General features: G+C 37.2%; 1 protein-coding gene across 1 annotated transcript; it reads right to left on the reverse strand.

Annotated features, from left to right (window-relative positions):
• Window positions 1–7,191: 7,191 nt before the first annotated feature.
• Window positions 7,192–11,106, reverse strand: LOC147299367 (putative DEAD-box ATP-dependent RNA helicase 48). The gene is made up of 10 exons (XM_086241537.1): window positions 9,976–11,106; window positions 9,741–9,847; window positions 9,562–9,617; window positions 9,255–9,476; window positions 8,957–9,163; window positions 8,748–8,834; window positions 8,501–8,596; window positions 8,209–8,424; window positions 7,919–8,101; window positions 7,192–7,608 (listed from the first exon to the last, which is right to left on the reverse strand). The coding sequence occupies exons 1-10, from the start codon at window positions 10,848–10,850 to the stop codon at window positions 7,378–7,380; spliced, it is 2,280 nt and encodes a 759-aa protein (XP_086097663.1). The 5' UTR covers window positions 10,851–11,106; the 3' UTR covers window positions 7,192–7,377.
• Between the last annotated feature and the right edge of the window lie 673 nt (window positions 11,107–11,779).

The following is an 11,779-nucleotide window of genomic DNA, read 5'->3' on the forward strand; positions in this document are numbered from 1 at the left end:
CTAAGAAAAAGAGACTTCAAGGCTTATATTAGACCAGAAGAACGGATTATGCTCACTGACATATTAAAATTTAGGGAAAAATTTATAAACAGGACACATACTTTGATGGTTGTTTCATTTCAGGACATTAATTTTGATTTGTGTTAATGAAAAACACATATTTTTATTTTGTATCAATTAAGGACCATATTATTTTTCAGTTTTTATCTCAACTTTGGCCCGACATTAGACTCATCAAAACTCCATCAAATTTAGCAAACTTATACTTGATTTAAATCTATGCATATTCTCTTTAACCATATAGAGATCACTCAAATCAGACATCTACAACTCTAGATAATTGGTCCAAAAGTAGGGTACTTGAAATTGTCATATCGGACCTCTGAGAAAAAATTTGAAAAATCGTTCAATTTCAGGTACCCTACTTTGGGGCTGATTATCTGAAGTTGTAGAGATCTGATTTGAGTGATCTTTATATGGTTGTAAAGAGGAGATGAATATCTTTAAACCAAATTGGAGTTTGATGGGTCCAACGTCGGGCCAAAGTTGAGATAAAAATTGAAAAAAATATGGTTCTTAATTGACACAAAATGAAAGTATATGTCCTTCATTAACACAAAGCAAAATTAATGTCCTGAAATGAAATAACCATCAAAGTATGTGTCTTGTTTGTAAAATTTTCCCTAAAATTTATGTGCAAAAATCCCTTTTTGAAATCAAGTAGAGTGTGACTATAGTGTTGATATCCTCCAATTATTATGCAAAATGCAAACTTAGACATAAAATAAAATTGACATTAAAGCACAAATATTGGAAGATAGATCAATCACTTGGTACACTAGGAACATGGACCACTTCTTTACCACTCACATAAGACTTTTCACCACCGCCGAAAGTGACAATACCACCATCATAAGGTGCTAGTGAAGTGAATATTTCCTTAACACCTGTCATTTTTCTTTTTATGGCTGAAAATGTAGTCATGGGTACTAGAAATTCAGTGGAGCTCTTCACAACCCATATTTGATGTGGACTTGACTTAGTTTTAGGAAGTGGGCAGACAAGTAAGGCAATTTTGGTTACCTCTTTGAGTAGATTGTTCACTTGCTCTTGAAGTGAAATACTTTTTTTTGCTTCATTTGATTTCTTTCCTTTAAGTTTGTTGCAATTTGGTGTAATGTGACCCTTGACATTACAATGATGACAAACTGGGACAAACCTTATTTTTCTATGTGAAGTAGAGCAATCAATTTGTATGACACTTGGTGTGGCTTGACTTGATTTAGAATGAGATGCACCTAGACCAATATCAATGAAACCTAGACCTTTCTTGTCACCATGGTCAGATTTTGACTTGACAAAAATGGTCTTTGTGTTAGACATACTAGGACTATTTTCACTAAAACTCAAACCGGTCTTGTCCCCATGATGCTCCCCTATCCTAAGCATCCTATCAACTTTTTCAGCCCCAATGGTGAGCTCAACGATGCTCTCATTTGCAACATTTACTTCTTTTTTAAGTTTCTCATTTGAAGATTTGAAGAAAATATTGCTCTCCTTAAGCACTTCGACTTGACTTTCTAGATTTTGTTTCAAGATAGCCAATCCTTCTACTTCACTCTCTAATGACTCAATCTTCTCACTCAATTTCAATTTAGCATGCTTAAGTTTCAAATTTTCTTCCTTTATGCTAAGAGTTTTGGTGAAAAGCAAGTCATACTTTTCACACAGTGCAGTGTAAGACTCGTCATCTAGAACAGATTCTGAGTCAGACACACCTTCAACATGATTAATCTCCTTGATTGATGCAACAAATGCAACTTCCTCACCTTCATTGTTGAATGAAGACTCTCAATCATTTGAGTGTTCACTCTCACTATCACTTCAAGTGATCTTTATAGCTTTATTCTTGCCTGAGGAGTAATTCTTTCTATTATTAGCACATTCAACTGCCATGTGACCTACCCCACCACAAGTATAGCATTTCACATCTCTGTTGGAAGTTCTATCTTCTCTAATGTTAAGCTTCCTCTCTTGTTTTCTCTCAAATGAATTCTCTCCTTGAGGCTTGAACTTGTAGTTCTTAGAGTTGTTACCACTAGTTCTAGCTTATCTCTCTTTATTCTTAAGAATTTGCCTAAACTTTTTGACAAACAAGTCAACCTTATCATCGGACGTTGATGATTCTTCAGTCATTTTTTCATTAACCTCTTTTACACTATGCAAGGCAATATCTTTAGATTTCTTGATGTCCCTCTTATCCATTTCGAGCTCCATCTCAAAAGTCTTGAGTTTTCCAATCAATTTTCCAATTAATTTTCCAATTGTAAGTTCATCTAAGTTTTGGATTTCTTGAATTGCATGTTTCTTAGATTGAAATCTTTTTGGTAAGGACCTAAGGACCTTTTAGACAATTGTAGACTCATCATAAGGTTTCCCTAAAGACATGGCTTCATTTGTAAGGGCTTCCCACCTTTCATAGAACTCAGAAAAGGACTCGGACTCTTTTATCCTAATTTCTTCAAATTTGGCATGAACCATTTGAAACTTAAGTGACCTAACTTGTTTGTCCCCTTCATAAACAACCCTAAGCTTGTTCCAAGCTTGCCTAGCCGTGACACAATGTTGTATGTGTGCAAATTGTGAGGAAGATAGTGCAGTGACAATAGCATTTCTAGCCTTCTTGTTGGAGCTAGAGGCCATGACTTCGGTTACAGACCATTCGGACTAAGCTTAGGTGTTTCAATCCCATCAACAGTTCGAGTGAGAGGAATCCACTCAACAGTGAGATACTCATATGCCAACTCGTCATCAAGAAAAATTTCAAATTTCTCTCTCTAAGCAGCGTAGTTGCTACCATCAAAGAATGGAGGAGAGTTACAAGACCCTGCAACTCGATCTCTTTCTATTTAAACACACCTAAAAACAAACAACACCCTAGAATCCCTCTATTTGCTTTTAAAGTAGTGCTCTGATACCAATTGTTAGTTTGTATTAGGTGATTTATCTACCTAATTAACTTGATTAATACCACAGTCAGTAATCGATCCCCAATTTTTGTTTATGTGATGACTCAGGGACAAATCAAACAGACACAACTCTGACGACACAGTGACAAAAATCTAAAGACACAGATTGACACTTGTAAATCAAAATATAACTTTTGTAAACAACACAAATCAAACACACCAAAGAATCAAGTGACAACCTATACACTCAGAAAACCCAGCACAGTAGGTATCTCAGTGTTATCCACAACTACAGTGGTGTATGATTAGTTAAACAGTTCCATATGACATATAGCAATATCAAGCATATAAATTCAATGCAGATTTGTGTTTAAAAGTTGAGTGAGTCAGTAAACATAACAATACAAAATGGAGACAAAGACACACAAGATGTTCAACTAGAAAAACCACAAAGGGTAAAAACTGGGGATCTTTTTCAGCCCGGGCAATCCACTATATAGGAGGTTCAATACAAAGGGAGCATACAGCACACAAGCTCAATCAACAAGTCATAAACTAAGTGGCAGCTTCTTACCCCTTTGTGCAACTTCCAAAAGCAAGGCAATCAGTCAACATGAAGAAGGCAGCTCAAACTTCAAGCTCATCAACTCATGGCACCGATTCACACCAAGCACAACAGATTCTTCAATGTATGAACATGATATGCTGATTTGGATTCTTTAAAAATCAACCTTCTCAAGCAAGAGACATGAAAACGCTAATGGAGAATCCTAGATCTAAAATCTAAATGATAGTGTTTATGAATTTGTGATCGAAAAGCTTTAGAACACACTCAAACACATTCATATTTTAGAGGGTGGAAAACAAGTTAAGAAAATCATTTTAATTTTTCAAAATCATAAGCATTTTCTTACTTGAAAAGATAAACACACACACCCAAAAAGCCCAAGCTCTAACGCAGCAAGAATACCCCAAGCAAAATGCTCATGAACCCACAAAAAATAAAAGCTGGACCATTACACCCATAAACCCCGTACAACACACACACGCACCCACCATGACTGCCCGTGCCACATGAAAGCCAATCAATGGCTGTTCGCAAGAGACAAACAAAGGGCATATTCTTTTTGTCCTAGAGAGGTATCCTAGTACAGCTGAAGATAAGGATGTAGAGCTGTAAATTCAATAATATCCTCATTTTGCAAAATTCATAAAAGAGGAAGAAGATGAATAGTGATATGAGTGTGTGAGTGAACAACCAGATCATGTGTAGTGCATATGCTGGTTTAAAGAAAAAGAAATGGGCTTTAATTTGAATAGGCTTTAAGAGCCAAGTCACGAAATAGACTGCTGAACTGTCAATAATTATTCAAGTGATAAAACTACAAGTGCAGTACACGTGTGAAGAAAATTGTTCTTATGATCAGTGACTGACTAGTCAAATAGACATAAAACTGTTTTTCGTGAAATGCATGAAGTGCAGTATACCTTAGATCTTTTTGCATTGCAACTTCATTCTTGATTTCTTCAACACAAGTGATCTTAACCTTAATTCTAGCCTAGAGCTTGTGAGTGAATAATTAAAAAATAAATACAATGATTTTGACAAAGAAAAGCTAATTCGAATCCTAGAAACTAACAGATGCACATGGAAATGATAGAAAAATCCTTATAATAGAGTCTTAGCTTTCATTTGTAACAGTATAGCAAAAACAATGATTGCCCTGGTGATATGAATTCAGAGCAGTGAGGCAGCATAATTATCTTAGCAACTTAGCTGGGAGTATTGGGAATGTGACAAGTTAGCAACTGAGGGTGCCTTCAAGCATCTGACTGGAAAATTCCAATGGTTTCTATTTCTAATTGCACCATGTATGAATCTGATAGGTGTACAACTTAGTGAAAGAGAATTCTTGCATGTTGCACATTGTCAAGGCCATTGGTTTGCTAAGCTTGTCAGCTTATGGTATCTTACAATTAATTATTAGTTTATTACTATCTGAGGCTAACCCAAAACATTTGTCTAGGATTTGTTTTTTCAACTTTTATATTACTTCAGGTGCAATTGAATGAGAATGTGTTTTCATGGACATATTTCACCTAAAATGGTTTAGATTAGGCCCATTAGTGCTTTGTGCAGTGCTCATTTTGGCCCATTCAATAATCGTGTTGTACTCGTTTTGGTTCAAATAGTTAAAACCTAAGTTTGACATGGCTAATTCGTGCATGTATCGTGTTCATGCCATTTCAACGGGCCATGCCCACAATCCCCTTTATTATTTTTGTATTTTATGGTTAGAAACTTATCATATGTAATTTTTTAATTTTGAAAATTTGAATTTTCTAGTTGAAAATTTTAAGAAAAGGGAAAGAAATAATGTTATACAAGTCGTGCTTAATTGAGCATGTTTCATGCTCGTGCTAGTGTCGTGATTGGTACGTATCGTACTCATTTTCATGTCATGCCTGATGGGCTAAAAATTTTAGCCAAACCTGACCCATTCATTTGTGTCATGCTTGTGCCAGCTCGCATGTTTCATGCTCGTGTTGAGATGTACTCTTATCAATCGTGTCGTGCCCATATTGTGCTTGTGCTAGTCCCACGCATTCGACAGCTCTAGCCAACACATTATCTTTGTTCTTAAGTTTTGATGAATCCCTTCAGGAGAGTGGACCCCTCATTGATCAGTTTTTACCCTTTTTAATTAAGGAGTCTATGGCCTTAGGGTGTACCTGTAAAATCCAAGAGTTAAAATATAATAATCATAAATGTGTGTACTTTAACAAACTTTAGGACGTCGTTCGAACAGTTTGATGCATAAATTTTTAAATTTGATGAGCAAAAAAGAAGTATTTAGTGTAATGGTATGTTTTATAAGACATGATTCCCAATTAGATTTGTTCAATGGTGTAATATCAATATCTTGACTCGTCCTGGCCTTGGTCTTTGTTTTACGCATGCATTTCTGATTTAGTTTCTTTATCTTTGCTAAGCACCTTCCTTTGCAGCTTGTGTTGACATAATATTCAGTGATGATTAAGTATAACTATAGCTATAAACACCATTTTGATTAAATTATTTTGTGTAACTGATACACCGCCACGTGATGTATCAAATCCAACGTGTCATAATATGGGTGTATGTTATTAATACTATACCATACTAATATAAATATACTATCAAATAATACTCATATACATTGAATTGGTTAGACCACGTGGCAATGTATCGGATACATCCAATAATTTTTTCAACTATTGGCCCTCCCAATACCCTTCATTATCTTACAACAACTCTGAGAAAGCTAAATGAATTTCATCTGTCTACCGAATGTGATGCTTAAGTAGTTTCCTCCCACAGTTGTTGAGTAGCTCAGTCAGTGGCCATATAATTACCCACAATGCACTCAAGTTCGATCTCCCCTCCCCCCAACTCAAGAAAAAATAGTTTCCCCCCAAGTTTCAAATTTTGATTTCCCACTAGGCGGACACATGTTTGGACAGATTTTCCAAATAAGTAATATCCTTCCATATACCTTCATGTTTTATGTAAGGCTCAGGCTATTCCGACCACCACAAATTGCCGAGTTGATTACCTTATTTTTAAATTTCAATTTTACCTTTTAAAATAAAAAAATTTCCAATTTTATTCGTCGGGTCATTCGACACTTGTCTGTCGAAATATTTGTGGTTATTCAGTACCTAAATACCGAACATTGGCAGAGTTTTCGATAAGTAACCACCGAATGGAAATGAAAAAGGCATTCGGCAGTATTCTGCTGAACATTGTCATTATATTCGGCCGTAAGTTGCCTAACTGCTTAGTATATTTCGGTGGCATACTACCGAATAGATCTGGGTGATTCCATAATTTTTTGCAAGAAAGGATAAAATAAAAAAAATTTGTCTCAAATATATTAAGGTGGTCAACTCAACAATGAAGGGTGGTGGGAATAGCCTCTGCTTTTCTCTAATTTTGCCAATATTCAGTCATTGTGGGGCCATGGCCACTAAGGGCATGGTTGGTTTTAACAATGTTACTTGTCAACCCTAATCTGCTAATTCCATATTGGGTATTGGGTTCAAATCGTCGCTTTTCTCCAATTGACAATCTCCAGTTCATGCTTTAGTTCAATATTAACATTTTTAGCTATCTGCAAATTCCAGGCAGAGCCGCAGGGGTCAGAGCTCATCAAGGGATAAGGTACTTGCCAACTTCGGATTGAAATTTTTCATATGATATTTTTTGAGTTAGATAGTTTTCATATAAAAGAAGAATAAGGGAAGAGAAAGGATGCAGCTTCAAATTATAATTAAAAATTGTATAATACAAATGAATGAAGGTCCTAAACTTCTTGTCTTCCCGTCCCAGCCCTCCAATCAGCAGGTTGCTTATCCCATTTATGCTCTACTTTCGTACTTTTATGCCGGGTATATCTTTCAAACCCATCTTTAATGCTGTCTTTCTAAAAAGAGAAGGAGGTTTTTGCAAACCAATTGATTGACAAAATTGGTTGGCTTGTTCAACTAGTGTGGTTTTATCCCTCCCAGTTTCCCTGATCGAGTTATAGTAGCCAAGCCAGGCATGATAGGCTGCTTCTTTGACACTATTGTCAATCTTGGCCATTGAGTCCTCAATCTGCAAGAGTAAGCAAATTCCCAGCATTACAAATAAGAAACATGTACATGATTGTATTTCGACCAACAGATACAAACAAGATATTGAAAACCTAGGAGCTACTGGCAGATATTCTAAATATAAATAAAATATGGGAAATGCTCAATTAAGAGATACTAGTTCATCACTAGGATTAAGATACTGCTATTTCCAGTAAGAAATCCAACCAAGGAAACAAATTGAATCAATTAAGTAGACTCTGAAACAAATAATTTGTACAACAAGCAATAACATAAAGCGCAAAAAATACAATTGGAGGTGATGCAGGAACCTTAAGTTTAGAGTTTGGATCCAATTGAAGTGAAGGAAACTTTTCAAGAGGCAAATCTTTTAAGTCATCCAGAAAATACTCCTCCCATGGTGCAAGCAACAGTATTCCTTCTCCTTCTTTTCCTTCTCGTCCTGTTCTTCCAAGACGATGTATATATTGTTCCCGGTCAGAAGGAATACCCACCTGACAGTCAGTCAGACAACAAATTATTTGAGAATACCTGAATGATAAATTAAGCTTCAACCCATAAGCAGAACATAAGTTAAAACTTATCTCGAGCTTGTGAATACCTGAATGACCAAGGTAACATCAGGATAGTTCATTCCGCGTGCTGATACATCAGAGGTAACTAGAGTCAGTCGTTTTGATTCCTTAAATTCCTCAGAGATACGAGTTCGATAAAGTTGAGGCTTTCTAGAATGCATCTCCCTAACATTCAATTTCATTTCCCGGAGAAGATGATAGAGGAGAGATGTTACCATTCCAGTTGTACAGAAAACAATAACCTGAAAGGTAAAACGTTAGGCCTCAGGCACATATAAGACAACCAAATATTTGAACCCAGAAGCTATAACATCAAACCTTATAATCAGGTGATTGCGAGATATGTTCCATCAGAAGATGGTGCACTACTTGAAAATGCAATTCATGTGGTGCAACAAGACATGACTGCTTAACCTGCATTTTGAAGGTGCAGATGGGATCATAACACCCATTGTCATATTTCATGGTTCAGGTATTTTCAGAACTATTTCAATCATCAACACTAAATTAATTAAAATAGTGCACACCACAACTGTTTCATATTAGTCAATGTTATATACCTTACCTTAGCATGAGTTTCCACACAACCTAATCCCACTGTATCAATGAAAGCATGGTCCTTTTTCAAAACAAGCTGTGATATTCGACGGACCTGCATATTCCAAATCAAGAAAAATTTGAGATTTAGGTGGTTTCCTACAGAAAAATGTACCAAGTGTTGATGTTAATGAGTAAAAAATAGCTGCTCCGCTAGTTGAAGGGATATAACCAAACCTCTTTTGGAAGTGTTGCAGTAAATAGCAAGGACTGCCTCAGACGAGGCAAACAATCAACAATTTTCTCTATGTCCTTCCGAAATCCCAGGTCTAGTAAGTGGCCAGCTTCATCAAGTATTAGCATTTTCAGTCCCATCAATCGCACAGACAAGCCAGACTTATTCTCAATGTGGTCCAGTAGCCTTCCAGGAGTTGCAACTATTATCTGCAGAACGTTTGTACAATGAATTTTCACTCTCTCAACAATTACACTACAATCAAACAGAAGTTTTAATAGCCAAGAGAAAAGTGCAAACCTGGCATGGATTTGATTCTAGACGTTTCTGGTCTTCTTTGAATCTTGTACCTCCAACTAATGTTTGCATACCTATGCCATCATGGTACTTCAACAAAACATTTGTTTCAGCAGCTATCTGACTTGCAAGTTCTCTTGTGGGGCAGAGGATAAGAACATAAACTGGAGGCACCCGTTGAGTCTTGCTAGTCACACCCTTCACAACTGCTTCAATAGCAGGAAGCTGTTTGTGTATAACAAGAAATTTGGAAAAGATAACCTAAAACACTATGAAACAATCCAAAAGACCAAAAGGCAAATTGATGTACCAAAAAAGCTGCAGTTTTTCCAGTGCCTGTTTTAGCTTTGACCAAAGCATCCTTCCCTGTCCCAAAGTATAAGGAAAATCATCAGATACATACAGTTTGATTGTTTTTACTAAACAAATCAGCACATCCTTTTCTAAGCAATATCAACTGACTTAGACTAAAACAAGTAACCAACTCACCCTCAAGGCAAACAGAAAGAGCAGCTTCCTGCACCCTAGTCATCTGAACATACCCAGCAGAAGAGAGTGCCTTGACAGTCAATGGAGATATACCACACTCGTCAAATCTGCCAAAAAACCAAAACCCAACTTTAAAACTACACATTTAACCAATCAAAGACTAGCAATTTCAACATGTTCTTATTACAAATGTTCCCTAACCAACCAACTAAAGCACATTACTACATTTGCATACCTCTTCTCACTAAGAATTGACTCCTCCTTTTCACTCTCCGCTGCCGCAGCTGCTTCATTTTCAACCGCCCTTTTCTTACTAAGCTCGTACCTTATCGACTCAACCTGCTGTGCAAAATCGCTCTCCTCATCCAATGAATTAAGGGGCACTCTCCTCTTAATCTTCATATCATATCTTCCCAATGAAGCACTACTCCCTAATTTCCTCACATCTCTCGCCAAACTCCCATTACCATGCTTCAAATTTTGCGCAAAGGGCTGTACGGACTCACTCTCCGAATCGAAATCCTCCGAGTCATCACTGGAAGAACTATCGTTTCTCCGGAACCGCCTTCCACTACTCTGCACTGAATAGTTCCTCCCACCCCCAATGCAATTGCCACTCAAATCCGTCAAATTTACACTTTTATCATTTCCCGCCAAATTTCGACCTTTTGGTATCAGCCTCCTCAGGTCTACTGGAGGCGGCGGCAAGGCAATCGATCTGGCCCGTCCGCCGGTCGGATTCGATCGTGGCTGTTCGTTAATCGGGCCGTCCTTTTCGTTCCACAAATCTTCGGCGCCGTCTTTCATGAACCGATCGGCTAGGGCTTTAATGTGTTGGTCAGGGTTCATAGGGTTGTGCCCGATTTCTGAACCGGGGTTTGAAAACGGGTCGGGGTTTCCGGCGATTTTGGCCCGGATTTGGGAGCGAAGGCGGGCCTCGTAGAGCTGCTTTTCTTGTTCCAGCAGGCGTTTCTCTTTCTCTTGGGCGCGTTTTTCGTGCATTCGCTTCCATTTCCACTTGGTAACGCCGCCCGGAAAGGTCCGAGGCCCACCACCCATGGGTCGAGTCAATATGAACCTGCATAGAAGCTTCGAGAACATTCTGGACATAGTTGGTGGTGAGTGGTCGGAGAATTGGAATGAGAGAAACACCCGACCACAAATCAATATCCAGAACAAAACCGGACTTGTCGGAATGGCCAATTCAAGAACCGAAACCGAGCCGAGCCTAGCCAAAACCCAGTGTTCAAACTTTGAGCAGGAACCTTCAATCAGCAGCTGTGAGCTTTGCGAAGGTGAGTCTCCTCCTCTGTCTCTGTCTCTGTCTCTATCTCTGTTTCCCTGTCACTCTCTTTGTCTCACTCTCTCTCTCGCGTCTGGTGTCTGTGCTAAGCATACAGCGACTGATTGTATATGGGTAGGTTGTTTTAGGGATCTCATTAATTGATTAATGGGTGTTGGGCCTTATAATAGGTTTTTGATTAGTGTGTTTGGGCTTAAACTTTTACCACAATTTTTCTGTTAAAATAATTAGGAGTTTGGGCTCTAAATTTACTAGTTTTTTTAAGAGTTTTTTATTAGTTAAATATCTCAATTCTACATTTTAATTTAATAGGGATAATATTCTAATAATAATTAAAAAAAATGTATATGAAAATGATTTTTATTTTAATATAATAATACTTGTATTTATATAGTTTACTAGTTTTTATAATAGCTATGTTTTTTATTTGATTATATGTTTTTGTAGTTTACTAGTTTTTATAGTTCCAAATATTCGAGTTATATGACTTAATACGAATATTATTTGGATTTAGATCAACACTCATCTACTTTTGAGAGCTTCTATTTGCACACCACATTTCTTTTCTCTACATACCCTTTTTATTTTATTTGTGAATTGACACATTTGACCCAATTTTGAAAAGACCCGAAAGGACAATGTAGTTGGTTCAGTATGTATCTGCTAAACAACCTCATTTCGTTCGGCAAATACCTGCCGAACGAAACGAGATTGTTCTGCATATACCTGCCGAATA

The sequence above is a fragment of the Dryas octopetala genome, chromosome 1 (genome assembly GCF_963921425.1).
Source record: "Dryas octopetala chromosome 1, drDryOcto1.1, whole genome shotgun sequence".
NCBI classification, from domain to species: domain Eukaryota; kingdom Viridiplantae; phylum Streptophyta; class Magnoliopsida; order Rosales; family Rosaceae; genus Dryas; species Dryas octopetala.